This window comes from Danio aesculapii, chromosome 11, assembly GCF_903798145.1.
Source record: "Danio aesculapii chromosome 11, fDanAes4.1, whole genome shotgun sequence".
NCBI classification, from domain to species: domain Eukaryota; kingdom Metazoa; phylum Chordata; class Actinopteri; order Cypriniformes; family Danionidae; genus Danio; species Danio aesculapii.
Genome location: NC_079445.1, coordinates 43,508,409 through 43,533,710, shown reverse-complemented (window position 1 = coordinate 43,533,710; position 25,302 = coordinate 43,508,409). Strand labels below are relative to the sequence as shown.

The 25,302-nt window shown below is 33.0% G+C and overlaps 1 protein-coding gene across 1 annotated transcript in view; it reads right to left on the bottom strand.

Moving 5' to 3' along the window:
• il17rd (interleukin 17 receptor D) overlaps window positions 1-25,302 on the bottom strand; it is an 81,752-nt gene that overhangs the window by 2,734 nt on the left and 53,716 nt on the right. The window contains 10 exon segments of the mRNA XM_056468324.1: window positions 513-1,467; window positions 5,097-5,281; window positions 7,074-7,184; window positions 8,198-8,252; window positions 8,374-8,439; window positions 15,164-15,315; window positions 15,447-15,491; window positions 17,417-17,464; window positions 17,467-17,536; window positions 17,668-17,786. Of these exon segments, the coding sequence (XP_056324299.1) occupies window positions 513-1,467; window positions 5,097-5,281; window positions 7,074-7,184; window positions 8,198-8,252; window positions 8,374-8,439; window positions 15,164-15,315; window positions 15,447-15,491; window positions 17,417-17,464; window positions 17,467-17,536; window positions 17,668-17,786 (1,806 nt within the window).

Sequence of the window (25,302 nt, the reverse complement as noted above, 5' to 3'; positions counted from 1 at the left end):
CATTACAATTTGTCCTCTAAAAAACATCAGAATTAATTTTCACATGTGGATTGCTGTAGCGAAGTAATGCTTTACAATTAAGTATCCTTGTTGCAAATTAATAAATAACTGTTTCTCAGTAACATCTATCAGTAATCAGTGACCAGATATAGAAATTAACTATTTTAATCTTTCAAATGATGTGTAGTTTGCCATAAATGCTTTATGTTTAGACTACAATATTGTGGTTTTAAATATGTAACCGTAAAGGGTACCAGAGGTCATAGGGTGACAGTAAATGTGTTTTAATCTATCACTCTTACTACATAATAAAAAAGGTGGTGAAATATGTATTTAGAAGTTCTAGACCTTTCCAACGATATATAGTTTGGCATGATTAGATTAGGATTTCATTGCAAAAAAAAGTGACGTGAATAAAAAAAAGTGTCGGGATGGCAACAAATAAGGGGTTAAATGTAAAATATTAATCTCAAGCGATATATTCATGCAAAAAAAACGTGTTGAACCCTCACCCAGTCCTGAAGAGGAGGACACGCTGTCAGCCAGAGATGAGTTATCTGCGTGATCCGGTGAGAGTCCGTCCATCAACGGGATGGAGAGCTCTGACGACGGCACAGATGAATCGTAGATCCCCGAATCTCTGGGCATCTCTGGCGGACTGGCAGATCCGTCAGTGTGAAGAACCGGCCGGCATGAACCCGCGTCCTGATTGGACGATCCCTCCCCGAGATCCTCCCTCGACAAACTCAGAGAAACTCCCAACTGAGGAGTCTGTGGCAAAATCAAAACGTTACTCCTCACTGGAGGACACTCGCTTTCTGACGCATGCTTGAGTTTGACTTCATTTAGCACCAATCCTGAATCTACTTTTTCCGGAATGGTGCGTTTATTAGGCAGTGGCGGAGGCATGAGTTCCTTCTCCAACCAATCAGGCTCCTGCGTGACGTGTTGATGCATGTTATAAATGGCCACGTATAATGAGCGTCCCGATTTGCTGCAGAAATAGTTGCGTTTGCTAACGTTGGGCGGCTGTGGTTCACGATCAGTCAAACTCAGTTGGCGCGAATGCAATCGGGCGAAGAGTTGCGGTAGCTGATCCATCAGCTTAAACTTCGGCGCCAGGCTGAGTGAAGTCGGGACGTCAGTTTCATGTGAATAATCGAAGTATACAGACATGAAGCGCGACAGATCAGAGGATTTCTGGTGCACTTCTTTGAGTTTCTCTGAGATGATGGCGGAGGCCACGATGAACAGATCTCTGCTGCTGCTGCTGGAGTCGCTCACGGTCGGCTCTCGGTTTTTCTCTTTGGATGTGGCTTTGCCTTTGCGGTGGCGTTTCTCCACGAAGTGCTTCAAGCCTTTGGAGCAGACGGTGATGATGAAGTGAGCTTCGTCGATGCGCCGGCTCAACCAGGACATCTGACCCTCCTTACAGATCTCCAGGTGCTCCCAGAGGTCCAGAGAAACCTGCATACATAAACACACACACACACACACACACGCACACACACACACACACACAAACACACATCAGTCTACATGAAGGATTTACACAATGACATTTTAGGAGAAACATCTTGATCAAAAGCACAACAGAACTATACAACTACAACTATAATTGCAGTAAAGCTAATTAATCAAATTTAGACCGAACTCTCATCAATAGACATTCAATGGAGAAAAAAAAGTCAAGCGTGTTTATATATTTATATATTATTTTTGGTATTTTTTTTAAGCAACAAAATAATTTTTAAGATTTTTATTTATGTTAAAGTTTTAATAATGTTGCTGCTTTTGTCCTTTGTACATTTTGTACTAATAATTTGTGACATTTCTTATCTCATATAAAACATTTATTTTATTTAGATTAACAAATATTCATTTGTACGGTTGTACAAACATGTATTAATGCCCAGGAACATGTATCAAGAAAGTTATTTCATGTTCACATATATTTTTTTTACCCATAAATACATTTGGCTAAACATCATCTAATTCCTTCCTCCACTAGAGGGCGTCATCTGCACACGTCTCAGACCTGGCCCTTCATAACATCATAAACATCATCTCTACAGTCACTGTCCATCAGTTTACTGAATGAACCAATTCAATTCAATTCAAGTCACCTTTATTTGTATAGCGCTTATACAATGTAGATTGTGTCAAAGCAGCTTCACATAAAAGGTCACAGTAAATAGGAACTGTGTAGTTCAGTTTGTAGTGTTTAAGTTCAGTTCAGTTTAGCTCAGTTCAGTGTGGTTTAATAATCACTACTGAGAGTCCAAATATTGAAGAGCAAATCCAACGATGCGCAGCTCTACAGATCCTGAACCATGCAAGCCAGTGGCGACAGCGGAGAGGGAAAAAAAACTTCACTAAAGGCGGAAGTGAAGAAAAAAAACCTTGAGAGAAACCAGACTCAGTTGGGCACGACCATTTTAATTTCTCCGCTGGCCAAACGTCTTGTGCAGAGCTGCAGTCTCAGTGGCGGAGGCTGGAAGCTGGCCTCAGCGAAGACTCGTCTGTCTCTTTAACCACCATGCTGCTTCTCAAATCACATACTATCCATCCTAAATTAATTTCACATCTATTTTGTTACAATAAAAATTTGCATGTCCCAAAATCATAGTATGTTGAAATGAGTATGCCGTTGGCGCAATAGCTTAGAGGTTAGCGTGCCGACATATGGTGCAGAAGCACATCAGGGCGTCCTGAGTTCGATTCCCGGCTCGAGGACATTTCCCAACCCTACATATATATATATTATGTATTATGTATTTAAAAAAATAGAAGTAGTGAATGCAAATATACAAATTGACAAGTGTATGTACAACTATATTACTATATACAATGTTATATGTGCAGCTGTTACATGCAAATTGGCATGTAAAGTGTGTTGTTAAATAAGTGTATATGTGTATAGCAAGTAGTGATGTTGGTTCCACAATTATGGTTCAAATGATGATGTTGGTTAAAAAAAAAAAATAAATAATAAAAAATAAAAATAAATAAATAAATAAATACATAAATAAATAAATAAATAAATATGTGAGTATGCCAAAGTTACCAGAAGGCTCTACTACTCCCAGTAAAAATTTGTAGTGTTAAAAGCGTAGTGGTGTCGGTACTCTAACCGTTAATTTTGCCCACAATACAATGCGCATTGGATTTGATTAGAACTACAATTGTGGGTTAAGGGTGTTAAGAAACTACAAACATGGCAGAAGATTAAGTGTAGAGGCTTTTGTAAACCTACTGTAAAATAGGTAAACCATGTTTTTATGCATTATTTATCATCTGTAACAACAATGTGAACTTTTATAGAGTGTTTGAACATTAACTTCTGAATGGATAATTATGCAAACACTTGAGGAGATTTCTCTGCATGAAAGACTCGCAAAAGGCAGATTAAACTGTTAATCTTAATCAAATACGGCAGATGATTAAATATGAAAGAAATGTGGATGATGTGACGAGATGATTAACAGGGGACCTAACTAAGCAACATAAAAGTCTTGTGGTGGATCCCAGTAATAAGAGCAACAAATATTAACTTGACTTCTAGTTGATCATTTGGAAAAGTGGCAAAGGTCAATTTTTCCTGCTGAATCATCTGTTGAACTGCATCCCAATCATCACACATACTGCAGAAGACCTACTGGAAACCGCATGGACCCAAGATTCTCACAGAATCAGTCAAGTTTGGTGAAGGAAAAATCATGGTTTGGGGGTACATTCAGTATGGGGGTGTGCGAGAGATCTGCACAGTGGACGGCAACATCAACAGCCTGAGGTATCAATACATTTGTGCTGCCATTTACATTCAGCCTCTACATCAAAGGTCATGAAAGCAGAGAAAGTCAAAGTGCTCCAGGATTGGCCAGCCCATTCATGAGAAATGAACATTATTGAGCATGTCTGGGCTAAGATGAAGGAGGAGGCATTGAAAATGAATCCAAAGACACTTCAGCTCTGGGAGTCCTGCAAGAACACTTTCTTTGCCATTCCAGATGACTTTATTAATCAATGATTTGAGTCATTGCAGAGATGTACGTGTTACGACTGAAGTTTATTTATTTATTATTGCGTATTGCATGTCTTTTTCTTTGTCCCGCCTTCTTGCTGTTTTTTCTGTTATCCCATAGGCTCCCATTTCGGCGTGATTCATCTTCTGATTGGCTGCTGGTCTCGGAGGCCTGTATAAAAAAGGAGCTCCCAGCAGGGTTCGGCGAGCTCATTTGTGCTGCGATCGTTGCTGTGAGGGGAGCTCCTGGATTTCCCGTACCCCTCCGGCCAACGACCAACCTTTAAACTCGTTACCAATGTTCATATGTTTAACTTATTTTTGAGAGTTTGAGCTTGTAGGGTTGGCCTGCCTATTTATTTGATTACTTTTGACTAGGTTTATGTTTAGGGAGAAAGGTAAGCTTCCTGTATTTTTCTTTAAATATTTATAGGTAATTTAGTGCATTTACTTTATAGACTCTTTTGTTTGTTATTTTGGCCTGTGGCCACCCTGAAGAGATGCTCACTTTAATTTACTACTTTTTCTATAATAAATCTATTCAATTACTCTCAACCGAGTGTCCGAGTTTGGATGTCGACCGAAGGGGATCTTATGTATTAAGTTTTTGTTTTGTTGGGGAAATCCACCACCCCAACACATTTGTTTTTCCGTTTATTATACCCATGTTGTTTTCCCCTAGTCTTGGGGCGTAATAGTATGGATGCAGTCCTCCAATGATGAAATCAGACACAACATTCATTCTGTTTCCACTGCAGCATGACCACATATTCTATACTGGACATTATTGAAGCTTCAGTGATGAGACTTTAGTCTAAGCAGAGTCAGACCTTACTGTCCTAATGAAATCATTAAATATCAAGGCATGATCATATTTTATTGTAGTAAAATAAGCGTAATCTAGAGGACTTAGCTTTTCATATAAGCCACTTCTGATACAAAGTGATTAACTAGATGTCAAGTTATTATTGGTTGTTCCTAAAACTTGGATTTTATCAGATAGTGTATAAGCATTTGAATTGGGATGCATCACCACTCTTCTTAAGGCCAGTGTGTTTGTGTGTGTCTTCACCTCGCAGCCACAGAAGTCCTGCAGGAAGAAGGCGAAGCTCTGGATGACGGCAAGGTGTTTGGCTCCGTCTCTGCTGGAGTAACAGATGAAGATTTTGGGTCTGGGCCAGGGTCTGTCTGCACTCAGAGCCGTGGTCTGCGATGAAGACTCTGAGCTCTCCTCGTCCAGGTGAGAGTAGATGTTTTCTACAGTCACACAGTCAAGAGGATCACATCAGATTTGTGGAGAGCAGGGAAAAAAGGAGCACATTTATTGTTTCCATATGACCAGGGCTCTTTTTAGAGCGCCGTAAGAACTGAGAGTAAAGCCTAATTTGTCCATGTTTGAGCAGCAGATGTTTCTGACTTATGTTTACACACACCATCCCATCTGCTTTTATAGAAATACACAAGAGTAACTATATTTTTAAGTTTAAATAATGAGTTTTTTTATTAATTAATTAAGTAGAACAGGACTATCGTGGAGAACTAAAAGAAAAAACTACTTCCCTGGGGAAAAACATATTTTTTTATTTCATGTTTTATGAATGTTTAAAATAAAATAAAGACGTCCAAAGCTTTTTTTGTGAAAAACGTAAAAGCGTACATTAAAACAAACAGACAATATGTAAAACACATGTAAAATATTGCTTTAAAACTGTACATTTAAGCTATTTTACTAACATTTTTCTAGCTTTTTTAAAAAAAAATGTTAAAATAAAACAAAAAATTTAATTAATAAAAAAATATATAAAATATAACAATTTACAGAAAATATAAAGCAATAGTAAAAAGTGTAGAGACACATAAAAACAAAAAAAAAAACAATTAATAATATTATATATATATATATATATATATATTAGGGGTGTAACGGTTCACAAAAATCACGGTTCGGTTCGATGCGACAGTGGTGTCACGGTTCAGTATGTTTTCGATACAGCAAAAAAAGAAAATGGCCAGAGGATTTCTCTGATTTAAATTTTTGTTATGTATTAAAACTAAATCATAAAAGTATGATCTTGTTTTTTTTTCTTTTACTTTAAACAGCGATCGAGCTGTACTTCCAGGGTTTCTGCTTAGCAGCAAATAAAACAAATCCTTCTTTATACTCAAAACCAAAAAGCTGCTTATAAAAATTTCATATAATATTGTAATAGTTAAACAAATAAAAAGAAAATAAATATTTAGTTTTTATATGGAACTCAGTTTTAATCTATTTTTATGTATTTTTTTTTTTTTCAGAGATGAGTGTCCACCTTTTCTTCAGACAAGATGTGCTTGATTTGACTGTCACCTGCCACTTTAGTGGATCTGAAAGCAGGAATTATCTGACTGAAATGGCCTTATGAAGGAATAATGTAACTGGGCTCTATTACATTTAATATTTTCTTAAAACCCGAAATTTCCACGACCGATTGAGGTCTCTCATATCCAGAGCTATAAATGTACCGATTGCCTCTGTGATTTGTTTTGCCCTGTTCGAATCTGTAGGAATTGCCTGTCTGAATGCTGTTCCAGTTACTGATTCTGTGATGTCAGTTTAAATGAGTTGAAATATTACCGCTAAAATAACTTACTCATTTGGGATGCCATGTTGAGCGTTGTTGCACTGAAAACACTATATTTTGTACTTATTCTCTTTTATCTTTTTAGATGCGAGTCTGAATCAAATCGTTCGGTTTGTAATGCGTACCGAACCGAAAGTCTCGTACGGTTCAATACGAATACGCGTATCGTTACACCCTCAATATATATATATATATATATATATATATATATATATATATATATATATATATATATTATTAATACTATTTAATAATTTTAATATAATGTTACCTGACATCAGATATAAAAAGTGTACTTTTTTATAGTAGTTGACTAAACTAAATCTATAAAAACATTTCATAACCTGAAATAAACTAAAACAAACTAAAAACCAAATGATCACTTCACACACACTGGAGAAAAGCAAAGAAAGCTGACGCTCTCTAACCTTGCTGTTTCTTGCGGCACATGACGGTGAAGAGCGTGGCGAAGGCCGACATGATGACCAGAGGGACAGTGATGGCCATGGCACGGATCGGCCCAGCCCACGGAGAATGAACTGGAACAAACACAATCACCATCTCATCAAATATCTGTTTTTTTTATCCAAGACTGATTTTGATTGAGCAAAATGGTGGAATCTGGTGCAAGTTATTTTCCTATTAACTTACATTGAAAAATGTAAAAATGCTGGAAAAACTGCACTCACTTTTGCTGCTTGTTCAAACTACCATTTAAAACGAGTCAATGTTTTTCAGACAACTTAATTGTTTTATGTCCAATGCACTTTATTTTGTGAAAGCCATTAAGGTAAGATAATCAATTTGTGCTGGGACAAAATGTAGGAATTGTGAGAAAACCTGCATTTTTAACAGTGTAACTCTCTTCCAGCAGGGGGCGCTGACAGAACAGCGTTTCCTTAATTTACCATGCTTGGAATTTAACATGCATTGGATTCAGATCATCTACATAAAATGTCATCTAAACTGTTGTGAGTTCAGCTTATATTTATTGTAATAAAACCTCTGAGCTCTAATTCAGTATTCAGGACTTTCTTCTAGTATTTCTTCATCAGGAACACACTCAAATACACCCATAATCCATACAAAAACCCAAATCAACAGACAGATGCACACTTGTGCTGAATTAAGCCCATGTCTTTTAATGAGGAAAAAGGTTTTACAGATCTTAACTGAATTTCATGTTGTACATTTTATTGCATTGGTTTCTATTGTTATGGTTTAATGTAAGTTTTTTTTTTTACTTCTTGGACTCCAGGAAGACTACCTAATGGAGGATCCAAATAAACAAACAAAATAAAAATGTTTAGTGTATATAGTGCATTAAGAATAGGTGTTTTCACAGATGAAATGAACACATCATGCCATTTCTTACTTTCTGAAGCATATAGTAAATTAAATTATCATGTAAAACATGAGCTGTAATGAAAACTGCCTAAACACAAAAGTCTTATCTGTACAAAAAAATTATTTATTGTCAAAATCATCTAATTTTGTGCATCTTTAAAAAAAAAATCAATCACCTTTTTTGTGAATTTAAAGTGCTATTTACCTTGGCTCACGTGGTACTGTGTCTGTCTTCTGGTGTTGTTGCTGTCATCACGAAGCTGCAGGAGCAAAAAGTCCATTTATTGTACTTTGTTTTAACTCAGTAAAGTTTATAAATGGCGGTAATTTTATGGTATGTTATGTTCATTTTATGGCATATGTTGTGAATGATGCTCTCACCTCTATTGCGTAAGTTCCTGGAGTGACGTCTTGTAAAACACAAGTCGTTTTGGGGCCGTTTTGCTCCTGCAATAGATGCAAAAGGAAAAAAAAAAAGTTCATTATAATGTGTCATGCATTTTGATGTAAAACTGAATGCAGTGTGTTGTGCAGTGAAAATAAAATGGATTTAATTGTGTTTATATAATATCTGGGTCATTTCACAAAATAAGTCGTTTGGTAACAAATAATTGAACTTGTTTGTTGTTATTAATTTAATTTATTAATAAATAAATACATCTGGCACTTTTTTGATGTTTAAATGTATTATTATTATTATTATATTATCATTATAATTATAATAATAATAATAATTATTATTATTATTATTATATGCTAATATGATAATTATTATTTTATATGCTATTATTATTGTTATTATTATTATTATATGCTAATTAATTATTACTACTATTACTATTAATACCACTACTACTACTAACGATGATAATAATAATAATGATAATAATAATAATAATAATAATAATGATAATAATAATAATAATATTAATGATGATAATAATAATAATAATAATAATGATAATAATGATAATTATAATAATGATAATAATAATGATAATAATAATAATAATAATAATATTAATGATAATAATAATAATAATAATGATAATAATGATGATAATAAAAATGATGATAATATTAATGATGATAATGATAATAATAATAATAATAATAATAATGATAATGATAATGATAATAATTATAATAATAATGATAATTATAATAATGATAATAATAATGATGATAATAATATTATTAATAATAATAATAATAATAATAATAATAATAATAATAATAATAATAATAATAATAATAATAATAATGATGATAATTATAATAATGATAATAATAATAATAATAACAATGAAATAATGATAATAACAATAATAATAATAATAATAATGATAATAATAATAATAATAATAATGATAACAATAATAATAATAATAATAATAATAATAATAATAATATAATAATTGAATAAAATAAAATAAAATAAAAATAACAGATGATGATGATGATGATGCATTTTAAAGGCGCCTTTCATCCGCCTTTCAAGGTCACCGAACAGGACAGACAGAACAATCAGCTCAAATAAAAACACAATAAAAGGCAATAGAATACAATATGAACTTAAAAAATGCAGTCGGGTTAAAGTGAATAAGCTGTTCTAAACAGATGTGTTTTGAGTTTGGATTGAAATTGTGAAAGAGAGTCTAAATTACGGAGATCAGGAGGAAGTGAATTCCAAAGCTGAGGAGCAGAGTGGCTGAAGGCTCTGTTCCCCATGGTGACAAGGCAGACAGAGGGAACAGTGAGGTGAACAGAAGAAAAAGACCCAAGTGTTCGAGAAGGTGTGGCGATATGAACAAGATTAGCAGGGTATGGAGAAGCGAGATTATGGATGGCTTTAAAAGGGAGAAGAAGTATTTTATAATTAATTCTGAAAAAGATGGGAAGCCAGTGAAGCTGCAGTAGAATGGGTGTGATGTGACAGATAGAGGGGGTTTTGTTATAATACGGGCTGCAGCCTTTTGTACCAGTTGTAATTCACAGATATTCACAGACGTGAAATTACTTCAACAATAAAAACACCACAAAAAAGTTAAATAAACATTAACAAAATCACTATTAGTAGTAGTAGTATTATAAAACCAAATCTCCTACCACAGCTATGCTGATGACACTCAGATCTACCTAGCCTTACTGCCTAATGACTACAGCCCCATTGACACCCTCTGCCAATGCATTGATGAAATGAACAATTGGATGTGCCAAAACTTTCTTCAGTTAAACAAAGAGAAAAAAAAAGTGATTGCATTTGGGAACTGAGATGAGGTTCTCAAGGTGAATGTGTACCTTAGCTCTAAGGGTCAAACAACAAAAAATAAGGTCAAGAATCTTGGTGTGGCTCTGGAGTCAGATCTGAGTTTCAATAGTCATGTCAAAGCAGTCAGTAAATCAGCATACTATCATCTCAAAAACATTGCAGAAATCAGATGCTTTGTTTCCAGTGAAGACTTGATCATGCTTTTATCAGCAGCAGGGTGGATTACTGTAACGGCCTCCTCACTGGCCTTCCCAAAAAGACAGTCAGAGAGTTACAGCTCATCCAGAACACTGCGGCCAGAATTCTGAGCAGAACCAGGAAATCAGAGCACATCGCACCAGTCCTCAGGTCTTTACACTGGCTCCCAGTTACATTCAGAATAGATTTTAAAGTATTATTACTGGTCTATAAATCACTAAATGGCCTAGGAGCTCAATACATTATAGATATGCTCACTGAATACAAACCTAACAGATCACTCAGATCTCTAGGATCAAATAAACTAGAAACTCCAAGAGTTCAGTCAAAGCAGGGTGAATCGGCTTTCAGCTACTAACAGCGCCCCCTGCTGCTGGAATCAGCTTCCAGAAATGATCAGATGTGCTCCAACATTAGGCACATTCAAATCAAGACTGAACACACATCTGTTTAGCTGCGCCTTTACTGAATGAGCACTGTGCTACGTCCGACAGATCAAACTACTATGTTTTCCTCTTCTTTTTCACTCTTTTATAACACATTTATCTGTTTTTATGCTTATTTTATAAATTTTTTACTATTTGTTTTTATTTCTCTTATACTCGTCTCTTTTATTCCTGTTTATGTAAAGCACTTTGAATTGCCACTGTGTATGAAATGTGCTATATAAATAAACTTGCCTTGCCTTGCCTATAAATAATAACAAATATAAGAATATTTTAACAACAAAATTATTATGACTATTATTAGTTATTTATTTATATAAAAATATTTTAAATAAATAATTAATATTTGTATTGTTTATCCAATCAATAATTGAAATACAATGCTAGTATTCTATTAATAATAAATAGTAAACAGATATCCTATCAATTATACTATTACTAAAATTGTTTATTTATTATTAGTAATGGTAGTAGCAACACTAGCAACTACTATAAAGTGAGTATTATAATTATTAGTGATAATAATAGTAAATTAAATATACTTTAATAAAATCTGAACTTTTTTTTAAGCTTATTATTGTTCCAGCACCTGCATGAGGCTGATTTTGGAACATGAGCTGATACTTTAGAACAATATTCTGCTCATAATGTTCCTGTTAAAGGCTGTGAAGCATTGTCCTGCTGCAGCGCTCATATCTGTGGGTATCTGTATCTGCCGCTTGCCATTGTTTTTGTACTGATAATAGAAAAGAGCTGAAATGTGAGGTGAGTGACGTTACTGACGGGGGATTCCAGAGTTCAGACGCTCTGTGTGTTTCCCTGAGATCACTGACACCAGATCAGTTTCTGAGCTCTTGATGAACACAGCTGTGTTTCCCTGTTTCCCTGAGATCACTGATACCACATCAGTTTCTGAGCTCATCATGAACACAGCTGATGAAACTGAGGGCTTTACAGACGTGTGTTGACACATACAGCATCAGTAAACACTAGAGCCGTGTTTCTCAACCATATTCCTGGATCACCACCAACACTGCATGTTTTAGATGTCTCCTTTGTCTGTCACACCCATTACAGTCTTTCAGTCTCTGCTAATGAGCTGATGATCTGAATCAGGTGTGTTTTTTTAAGGAGACCTGGAAAATGTGCAGAGCTGGTGGTCCTCCAGGAATATGGTTGAGAAACACTGCACTAGAGTGTGAGTTTGCATGCTTGATTTGACAAATCATTATGGAATTGAATTATTATTATTATTATTATAGTAATTATTATTATCATAATTATTGAGGTTATTGTTATATTGTTATTTTTATTAGTTGTTGTTGTCATTATTATTATATTTATTATTATGATTATTATTATTATTATTATTATTATTATTATTATTATTATTGTTTTAATAATAATAATAATAATAATAATTATTATTATTATTATTATTATTATTAAGGTTATTGTTATATTGTTGTTATTGTCATTATTATTATCATTATTATTATTTATTATTATTATTAGTTGTTTTTGTTGTAATTATTATTGCTATTATTATTATAATTATTATTGAGGTTATTATTATTATTATTATTATTATTATTATTATTATTATTTGTCGTTTTTGTTGTAATTATTGTTGTTATTATTATTATAATTATTATTGAGGTTATTATTATTATTATTATTATTATTATTGTCGTTATTATTATTATTATATTTATTGTATTATTATTATTATTAAGGTTATTGTTATATTGTTGTTATTGTCATTGTCATTGTCATTAATATTATTATTATTATTATTATTATTATTATTATTATTAAGGTTATTGTTATATTGTTGTTATTGTCATTATTATTATTATTATTATTATTTATTATTATTATTATTAGTTGTTTTTGTTGTAATTATTATTGTTATTATTATTATAATTATTATTGAGGTTATTATTATTATTAAGGTTATTGTTATATTGTTGTTATTGTCATTGTCATTGTCATTATTATTATTATTAGTTGTTTTTTTTGTAATTATTATTGTTATTATTATTATAATTATTATTGAGGTTATTATTATTATTATTATTATTATTATTATTATTAAGGTTATTGTTATATTGTTGTTATTGTCATTATTATTATTATTATTATTATTATTTATTATTATTATTATTAGTTGTTTTTGTTGTAATTATTATTGTTATTATTATTATAATTATTATTGAGGTTATTATTATTATTAAGGTTATTGTTATAATGTTGTTATTGTCATTATTATTATTATTATTATTATTATTATTATTATCATCATCATCATCATCATCATCGTATTTAAATTCCGGACATACTGCTTTAAAAGACTATTAAAGCTAACCTTTATTGTATTTAATCCCTACAGAAACTCAATATATTATATATACAGTTGAAGGCAAAATTATTAGCCCTCCTGTGAATTTTTCAAATATTAAATATAAAATAGAAATTATATTTAGATATAATTTTATATTATATTTATAATGTAAATATTATTAATTTATTCATTTTCTTTTAAGCTTAGTCCCTTTATTTATCTGGGGTCGCCACAGCGGAATGAACTTATCCAGCAGATGTTTTACGCAGTGGATGCCCTTCCAGCTGCAACCCATCACTGGGAAACATCTATACACACTCATTCACACACATACACTACGGACAATTTAGTTGACCCAATTCCCCTATAGCGCATGTCTTTGGACTTGTGGTGGAAACCGGTGTGAACACGGGAACATGCCAAATGACCCAGCCGAGGCTTGAACCAGCGATCTTCTCGCTGTTAGGCAATTGTGCTACCCACTGCGCCACCGTGACACCCTTATAAATATTATAAAATTTATATATATAACAATATATACAGTTGCTCTATATAATATTAGAGTTTTCTAAGTATAGAAAAGAGCAGAATGAACAAGTTTAATGCATCTAAAACGACAAGCAGACGAGTAAATAATGCCAGAATTCTCCTCTTTGGCTGAACTCTCTCTCTTTAGGATTGTTTGTGTGCGGAGCCAAATCGAAAGACAGATCGCCTTCAGAGTCTCAGTTCAGTGTCTAAGTGACGAAGAGCTGCTGTGAAAACACTCCGGATGGCACATTTCCGCTTGCAGCACAAAGAGTGGAAAACAGCAGAGGAACACGTACATCTCCCTGCGGCACACCAAGAGCTTCAGGACAACACTATACATCATTCCAGCTGTCTGAGAGAAACATTACACACCCCTGAGAGAGAGAGAGAACATCTCACTTACAGCTCTCTCTCCGTGTGTGTGTGTTTTAGGCATAGAAAAATGTATTCAAATCTTCATGTGATTTCAACATTTTTGCGCAAAAACATGCAGATTAGCGCATATTTAAAGAGCCCATATTATGGGTTTTTGAAAATGCCCTTCCATGTAGTGTGTAACACAGCTCTAAGTGAAGTGAAATATCCAGCTAAGGCTTAAATCTGTAAGTGTACAGTGTTTAAAACTATTGATTCATCTATAAAAGAGTCGACTCATAGTGCTTCAAACGAGTCGTCTTGATAACGAGTCATTAGGTGTTTCGCGATGACGCAGCCACGAAACACAAGCCTCGCCAGTAGTTACGCGCGCAAACCAGGGAGATTTGAAACCTGCGGCCCCGCCCACTAACACAGAAAAAACACTAGACACACACAGACAGACGCCGCCGGTCCAATGAAGTCACGCTGTGCTCAGATGGATAATATTGACAGTCTCTATCGACAGTCGAGCAGGCTGTCAGCGGTCCAATCAGCGCAGATTAGCTTCGCGCTGAGGAGGGGGTTGGGAACAAATGAATCGCTGAACGATTCATATGGGAGTCGCTGGGATAATTAGGTAAAACTAAATGCAGATTATAAGACCATCAAAGTGTTTTTTGACCTTGCGTGCATATTAGACTGTTGTTGGAGACCCTTACAACCTAAATATGACCCTATTTCATGTATAATATGGGCTCTTTAATTATATAATGCATCGATTTCATGTTCACACATAACATATTTAGAAAATGTACTGTAAAATGTTTGCAACTCTTAATGTAATCAGCTACCTGATGAACTATGGTGATAACTATTAGTTGTTTTTTTACCCTATTCACTTTGAGCATATTTTGTATCCTTCAAGGAAGAACATTTTGACTTTAATAGCATAAATCTGAGGTGCAATTATTCCTTAATGCACACGAATGCAAATATATGTGAAGTGTATTATAATGTGCTTACAGGTTTGCAGCGCTTGAGTCTGAACGGTCCCTCCTGTCTGAGTTTGTAGTACAGGTAGTATATGGTGAAGCCGAAGGTGGAGGGGGCGTGGTCAAACACAACATGCAAATTAGATCCCAGCTGAGAAACGTTCAGCATCTTGGGCTTCCAGACTGTCAGTGGAGAAAGAGAAGGAAGAATACGGTTGGTGAGGTGAGATCTCTTTATATGCCGTTTCAATGCCTGTCTAACAAAAACAGATGAATTGCATTTGATGTCTTTTTCCTTTCTTTAAAGCACTCACATGGTTTACAGACGAGATTATCTGGGCCAAGTAGGACTTCACAACCTGTGAGAAAGCAAGGAAGAATGGAGTAAAATTGCTTATTATTTTAGTTACATGGTCTAATAAGTTAGATGACAATACATCTGATAATAAAAAAGTTATATTATTTTGAGTACCAGAAATGTTTTGTAAATATTAAATATTTATATTTAAATAAACATCACATTAATATTTATAAATACTTTAAAACAGTACTGTAAATAATAAAATTGATAAATTCTAAAAATAAAACGTGATGTGTGCTAGAATAAATGTTAATATTGTTTTAATTAATTAATATATTTTGAAAAATTATATTTATCTATACATTTTTTAAAAAATAGCAGAATTAATTAAATGCATGAATGTATCATATTTAAATAATTATTCTAATTACATTCACATATATAAATGTTTTACAAAATATTTATATTTCACAAATTTTATTGTCATGAATATAAGTAAAAAAAGATAAATCTATTTTAAATGATGATTTATTTTGATTTAAATAATAGATATATATATATATAAAATAATATATATATATATATATATATATATATATATATATATATATATATATATATATATATATATATATATATATAAATATATATAAAAATACATGTATATATATATAAAAAAATACATATATATATATATATAAAAAAATACATATATATATATATAAAAAAATACATATACATATATATATATATATACATATATATATATATATATATATATATATATATATATATATATATATATATATATATATATATATATATATATATATATATATATACACACACAGACATATTACTTTTTTAATATTTAAAATTTTAATTAAAATTATAAATAATAAAAATGTTGAAATGTGCAGTGTATTTTAATATTTAAATAATAATTTTTATGACATTTATATATACAAATATTTTACAAAATAATTTTTATATTTCACAAATTTCATTATCATGATTAAAAATAAAAACTTACTATAAATAATGATAAAATATGCCATGTTATGTTTTTCGTTTGATTTGATTATTTAAATAATAATAATTTTAAATATTTATATTTATGTGTGTATTTATAGTTTGTTAATCGTATTATAAATAATAAAAAATGTATAAATTCTAAAAACAAAATGTGCCGTGTGCTAGAATATATGTAAAGATATATTTTTAATTAATGAATATTCATTTAGTATTTATTAATATACATTTTTTAAATTAATCATATAAATTAATATTCCAAAATATTACTTCCACTTGTGTATAGCATCATATTTAAATAATTATTTTAATTACATTTATAAAAATATTTCACAAAATTATATATATTTCACAAAATTGTAAATGGATAAAATAAAATAAAAATACAATTTATTATAAATAATTGTAAAACATGCAATAAATGATTATTTTATTATTATTATTATTAATAATAATAAATACACATATTTATGAAGATTTTAAAATAGTATTATAAATAATAAAAATGTATAAATTATAAAAATAATATGAGACATGTGCTAGAATATATGAAAATATATTGTTTTAATTCATTAAAATATATTTTTAATTATTTATCTACACATTTTAGAATAATAGCAGGATTAATTAAATGCATGATTGTTAAATGCAATTACAAACAAATGTCCCATTGTGTATAGCAGCATATTTAAATAATTATTTCAATTCTATTTATAAATAAAAACAAACTTTATCATTATGAATGAAAATTAACAATTAATATAATTATTATAAATAATTATAATGGCATATTTATATAATTATTTATATATTATATAATTGTATATATTTTTTCCATTTTTGTTTTATTATTATTTACAAAGATTCAAAAACAGTCAACAATAAAACGAATAAATTATTTAAAATATATATATTTATATATTTTATGACACACTTAAATCTAAAACTCACTGTTAGTGCGCAGAAAAGATGGCGGAAAGAAGCTGTCGTTCAAGAAGTTGGAAACGGCACGATTCTGACCATGTAATCGGTCTCGAAGGCGAGACTTGAGAAGGGTTGTGAGCTCATCCTCTGTTAGGGACAAAAAAAGCAACAAGTTGCCAAACCGATGAATATGAGCATAACAATCCATTTTCCACTAGATTATACGTCTGATGTAAACCATGTTGCTCCAGATTCTGTTGTGCTGGAAACAAACTTACAATGGTTTTGAACGAGAAGTTGAGCTGTCGCGGGTCCTTCAGGATCAAGTGTTGGCACTGTTTTCGCTCTGGGTTTTTGTCCTCCAGATAGACTCTGAATCCCTTCACATGTTCAATACCTAGCAGAACAGAACAGATGGAAAGCATTAATTAATTTAATTAATAGATAGTAATGCAAATGTTTTGAAAATGCCACAATTAAACAATTCATCTTTGCATTAAGGCATAATTGCTTATAGAACACACCGCATACTAAAAACATTTCTTTTGCATGGTAATTGGAGTTTATTTATGATGTTTTAAAAAATTATTCTGACATAATTAGACATGCAAGTTTTGCTATTATACATTTTACATTTTAGTTTACCTGAATATGTAAATATGGGCAGAGATTTGTTTTTGAGCTCATGGCTGTGACCAAAAAAATAAAAAATAAATCCTATATTTTGCATAATTTATAAAGCAGGTCATTTTTATTGTGTGCCAAGACCATTTATGCAATAGATCACATCCTACTTTTCACATACACTTGTCACATTCAATAACTTCATTTATTTTAAATTTATTATATAAAAAACAACAATATTTGTTGTCCCAAAAGTGAAAATAAAGCAATTATGGCAGTTTCCTCGAATAATCTGAACAAACTTGCTGTTTTTGTTTATGCATATTTAATTAATTGTATTATTTAACATGTAGGCAATAACATGCTAATAAGTTCATGGTTGTGACAACAAAAATTACAATTTCGCACCCCTTTTTTTGCATTTCAGTTTAAAGCATAATTTATTATTCATATCTTATTTTCTTTTCATTGCATTCAATAGACAGCATCGACATCAGATATTTATTTGCATTAAGATAATGCCACTTTTAACCCCTAATGATCATAATAAATTGGTAGTTTTCGCTACTGTACATGCAAATCATATTTATACAATATTGTTTGCATTTTTTATATAACCTTTATCCGAAATGATAGATTTTTATGCAAGTTAATTTGCACAATTTAAACACTTCATCAGGATATTGTTCTGAATATGTAAATGTGGGCAGTCATATGAAATGTCAATAAGCATACTGCAACTGGTGCAAACCACATTCATACAAAATAGTTTTTTAATATAATGCATATATACCAATCCCGACAAAATATATGAATATGTAAATGAGGGCATGCATATGTTAATTAGCTCATGACTGCATGTTTGAAACTAATTTTTTGTAACTAATTTTGAACAGTTTGTTGTTCAGGATGATGCACTGAATATGTAAATGAGAGAAAGCACATGTTAATGAGCTCATGAGTGCATGTTTGCAGAACCATTTTTTGCACAGTTTATGGAGTTAATCAGGAAGATGCACTGAATATGTAAATGAGCGTGTTACAGTCAAATGTATATTATGCCTGTCTGTTTTGCTTGTGTGCGTGTTCGCTCGCTCTCTCTCTATCTCTTTCGCTCGCTCCCTCCCTCTCTCTGTCAATTCTTAGGTACGCCCATTCCAGTTTCCCATTCGTCCGTGAAGATGTCAATCTCTATTCCACCCTGTGACGTCATCGACATTGCTACCAATCACATTAGGAGCTCACCGTTTAAAGGGATGCGAGCGGGGAAGCTCGTTCTGCTTTTTGCTCTGTTGTGTTTGCTTTATGCTGCTTGTTTTTGTGTGTGTTTTGGCTTATGTGATGTGATATTGATGTTAGTTTAGAGTTTTGATGTTGGTCTTGTTCTCGTTGTGTTAATAGCTGTTACCGTCTTGTTTGTGTGCTTGTAAAATCCCCTGATCTCTGGCGTCAGCCTTTCCCTGGGATTCGAGGAGTTTAGAGGTCACGTGACATACATCTTACATCACGTAGATAACTCCACTGTCTAAACACACTAGTTTAGAAGTGAGCGCCACCCGCTGTAAGTTTTCTTCGTATTTTTGGATAGAAGAGTAGGATTAGATATAGCGTAAAAACGCTGAAGATGTTCTTTTTGTTTATTTTCTATTAGATAGATTAGAGGGTCATAATAGCTAGATTTGGGCGTTTTGTTATATTGCTTTCATTTATTTGGCACCACTTAATTCTCGTTTCCCCAACCATAATATGTTGATTTATTCTCTTTGTGTGATTTTGTAAATAATACTTTTCTTTTATGTTTGTCTTTTCACTACTGTAAATAAATTCACCTATTTTTGGCAGTATTTTGGTTGTTGTTTAAATTTTGCCACCTACTCACCACAAATTTTAACCACCTTTAAATGTTGCCGCTTAAACCCTAGAACAAAACTATAAAGTCGTAACAGAGCGCAATAATATCTTAATGATCTCATGGTTGCATGTTTGCATCTAATTTTTAATTACCATATATGCAGTTTATACAGTTCATCAGAATGATTCACTGAATATGTAAATAAGCGCAATCATATGTTAATGAGCTCATGAGTGCATGTTTGCATATCATATTAATTACCATTCCTGCACAGTTTGGTCATCAGGAAAATGCACTGAATATGTAAATGACAGCAATCATATGGTAATAAGCTCATGACTGCATGTTTGCATATAAATTTCAAGAACCATTTTTGTACAGTTTGTTCATCAGAAAGATGCACTAAATATGTTAATGAGCTTATGATTGCTTGTTTGCATATTGCATATCATTTTAATGATATTTTTTTTACACAATTTGTTTATTAGGAAGATGCACTGAATATGTAAATGAGCGCAATCACATGTTAATGAGCTAATGAGTGCATGTTTGCATATCATTTTTTATTAACCATTTATGCACAGTTTATACAGTTCATCAGGTTGATGCACTGAATGTGTAAATAAGAGCAATAATATGTTAATGAGATCATGAGTGCATGTTTGCATAGCCTATTAATTACCATTTCTGCACAGTTTGGTCATCAGGAAAATGCACTGAATATGTAAATGAGGGCAATTACATGCTAATGAGCTCATGAGTGCATGTTTGCATATTTTTAATAACCATTTTTGCAGTTTATACAGTTCATCAGGATGATGCACCGAATATTTAAACGAGCACAATTATATGTTAATGAGCTCATGAGTGCATGTTTGCCTATCATTTTTAAGAACCATTTCTTGTATAGTTTGTTCATCAGAAAGATGCACTAAATATGTTAATAAGCTCATGATTGCATGTTTACATATCATTTTTAATGACCATTTATGCACAGTTTAAACAGTTCATCAGGATGATTGCCTGAATATGCGAATGAGAGATCAATCATATGTTAATGAGCTCATGGTTGCATGTTTACATATCATTTTTAATAACCATTTAAGCACAGTTTAAACAGTTCATCAGGATGATGCCCTGAATATGTAAATGAGCGCAATCATATGTTAATAAGCTCATGAGTGCATGTTTGCATATCATTTTAATAACCATTTAAGCACAGTTTAAACAGTTCATCAGGATGATGCCCTGAATATGCGAATGAGCGCAATCATATGTTAATGATTTAATGATTGCATGTTTGCATCTCATGTTTAATAACTATTTTGTGCATTATCCAATGAAAAAGTGAGTTCATCACATAATGAAACACCAACGCCAGCTTTACGGTAAAAATGGGAGGTGTAATTTCAGACTCTGCACAGATGTGTGGGATGTGCACAGAACTTCCCGTAAAAACCTGCTTTAAATCCCACCATAAACGTTCAGACCTGGAAACGCCATGGAACTTTCAAAGCATCCTTTCCCCTCTGTTTCTTTTATTTATTTTTTTATTAGCACCCTGCAGAAAGAGGACAGGAGCATGTGTGCCAGTCTGGCGTTCCTCTGCCCTTCAAAGTGTGCCAGCCTGCCTCCCTTTTAATTAGATTTGTGTCTTATCAGTTGCAGAGGGAAGAGGGCAGAAGAAAAGACTCCCGCACAGCACACATTCCCTGTGGTTCGGGTTACGGCGGCGGGCAACAGTTGGAGAGAGAGATCCGTCTTTGTGCAGGGTGTAACTCCACACCTTCGCTAGCCTACAGATAGCATCAAGAGAGAGCCGGCCCATCACGCAACCTTCAAACACTCCGAGCAAGGTGAAAAAATAAAAAAAAAAGTGGTGGAACTGGTTGTGCACTCTCGTTTTCCTCGCTTTTACTGTTCACTTGCAGACGCTTGCTTTAATTTACAGAGATTAACATCAATAATATTAGTTAATGGATTAGGCAGATTGAAGCAATTACGCTGTTTAAAATGCAGGGTTTCATGCAACTCATTCATTTTGTCCCAACACAAATCAGTTTAGTTAATTTAACACTTCAAAAAACTTGACTCTATTTCGTTTTTCTGCAATATATATATGCGATATAAATACAATTTAAAGGTGCTGTTTGTAAGTTTGACTCTTCTAAAGCATAAAAACACCATAATATGTTTGCAGATATTTAGGAAACATGCTCAGTGAACATTCTTGTTTATCTGAAAACAATGCTGAAGTCAGATATTCTGCTTTGAAAATGTGAGTTACGTGCTGAAACGCTCTTTGTTTTGGTCTTTTTAACCCGCCCACTGCCAGTTAAGCCAATTATATTTCAGCACCCCGGGTTGTCTTGGAGGAAAAACATGTATTTCATTCATTCATTCATTCAGAAAGGCCACATGAATGAAATTTAGATTACACAAGGCTAAAAATGCTAAGGAGTTTTTCTTAATGGCCCAGTTAAAACTTAAAAAAAAAACATTAAATGATGTTGCAAGGAAGATAATTAAACCATTTTAGTAAATAGAGTTAATAAATAAATGTTTGTTAAACCTTTTATTGATTGTTAGTGATTTGTAGGGCTGCACAATTCTGTCTAAAATGATTTATTTTGCTTAAAATCAAGATCACAATTTTCTCACGATTCTGAAGATGCAAAATAAAGGTTAATACGAGTAGGCTATCATTATTGTTATTCTGAAACATATGGTAAAACAATAATAATAATATTAGGCCTATGTGTATATCTACTATTGGTTAAAATGCTACATTTTGAATAGACTTGAATGGTGGACTTGAACAGACTTTAAAGATGTTCTGGTTTGTTAATCACAGTAAAGTGATGACATCAGAATACAACTAGTCATAATACTGACATATGCTTGTCATTGACAACATTATGAGCCCATTTTATTTACTAGTAAATCAGACATTTGTCATTATCAGATTCCCTCTTGCATTATATTCAATGTTATATAAGCTAGAGTAATTATACTGACCCAGTAAACATTTATTCTCATGCACAACACTTTGTGTTCGCTATTGAAGAAAAAAACATATCAAATGCTTGTCGTAATAACTTTAAAATGCGATATGATCATTTAAATCAGTGGTCACCAAACTTGTTCCTGGAGGGCCGGTGTCCAGCAGATTTTAGCTCCAACCCTAATCAAACACACCTGAACAAGCTAATCAAGGTGTACTTGAAACATCCAGGCAGGTGTGTTGAGGCAAGTTGGAGCTAAACCTTGCAGGGACACCGGCCCTCCAGGACCGAGATTGGTGACCCCTGATTTAAATGATGTACGCGCTTTCAGTTTCACTTTCACTGCCGAGTGCACTCATGTCATGACTGTCGTCACTTCGAGAAAAAAAACCCCATGCAAATCATACTATCCGTGCAGCTCCCAACCGACTGCTCTGTGATACAAACTGAACGTTATTTACAACTTTATCACAGCCTATGCGGGTGTTGTTCACTAAAGTAGACATCATTAGCAGGCACGTGCATGTCCTCTCAGTAGTAAACAAACTTGTCAATACATCAATACATTAAGACAGAAATGACATTTTTGGGTGATTTATACCTTATAAATACAGTATGTGACACTTTTAACACCATTTGGACGTGTCCATGTTACTGAGCAACGTATATAAAACGATTGGTATGTTCGTCTTTACACTTCTCTCCTGACTTTGGTAAATGGCTGATCGAATAAAAGCTGAATTAAGATCGTGTGTAGGGTCGTGATCGTGATCTTTATTCGATTATTCGTGCAGCCCTTGTGATTAGATGAGGTTTAGCAAGATTGGGTATAGCTTTACATGAACATGACCTGTTTGAAATGGTTTAACACCTACAACACAATATTTAAATCAATTTAAGACCATACAAAAACCCTGTAACAAGTGGAGGATGAGTAAGCAATAACAAATCACATTTGCGCATGAACTATCCCTTTGAAATGATCACTCTGAGCTTTAACTTCATGAAAAGCAGCATCTCTGCAACTTTACAAAACCTCTCTGAGACCACACGAGGGTGAGAAAATCATTCCTTTTATGTATTTTAATGTGAGCTATCCCTTTAAGCTGAGCTCATGAGGAAAGGCCCCACACCCAAAGCTTTCTTCTTTGAGTTTCTTTAATATACACCTGAGCCGTGTCAAGTCCTGCCCCAGTCAAAAGGATTAACCTCCAGCAAACAACAGGCCGCATTGTCCCGCTCGGCAGACCAAAGATCACATTACCAAGTTCAAGAGCGCCCTGGCAGACGGAAGCAAGGGACATCCCCGAGTTTCTGTGCTACGCACACACAGACACAGTCAAACAAAGACACACAGACAGACACACAGACACACACACTCCTCCATACAGCTGTGCAATATGGCGATATATATTGTATGGACAAAATAAAAAGTCTATCACGTCATATTATGCCCTATCATTTATATCGTGGTGTTGTGAAATACACTGTTTATGGTAATAGTTTTTCATAATGTATATGAGCTCAATATTATACATCATTATGAGGAATTCATTCACGAATAACAGCATCGGGATATTTCCTCATATATTGTGATGAATACAATTTCACCAGATGGCTTGAATAGCTCTATGTGGAAAGAAATCGTACATTTAGATCGATCGGGGTAATTTAGTAAGGATGTGAATCATGTGCAAAAACAATAAACAAATTTCAAGCAAAATGATTACAATAGAGCAATGAAAAAAGGGAAATAAACAGTGCTATATGGTCTTCCAGAGTGTCAATCAGTATTCAGGTACAGAAACGGTATAGTCTTCATTGTACTCATTCATTCATTTTCCTTCGGCGTAGTCTCTGATTTATTAGAGGTTGCCACAGTGGAATGAACCACCAACTTATCCAGCATGTTTTACATAGCACATGTCCTTCAAGCTGCAACCCAGTACTGGGAAACACCCATACAGACTCATTCTCTCTCTCACACACAAACACACAAACACACACACACACACAAACACACACACACACACACACACACACGCACACACACACCCCAATTTAATTAATTCATTTCACCTATAGCGGACGTGTTTAGACTGTGGGGGAAACCGGAGCACGCGGAGGAAACCCGTGCCAACACGGTGAGAACATGCAATCTCCACGCAGGAATGCCAACTGGCCCAGCCGGGACTCATTTTACCACAGTAATCTGAATATTACAGACTGTAAAGTTTGTAAATAAACATTTCTGAAGTACATTGTATATTTAAACAAAATACAATTTTACTGCTTTATAATTTCATGTGTTTCTTTCCATTTGCTTGTATTTAATTGCAAAATATACTGGCCACTTCATAAAAAAATATATATTTATTTGTCAAATGTGCTAGAAATGATTGAGTGAAGTTCATTCCTTTTCTTTTAACTTA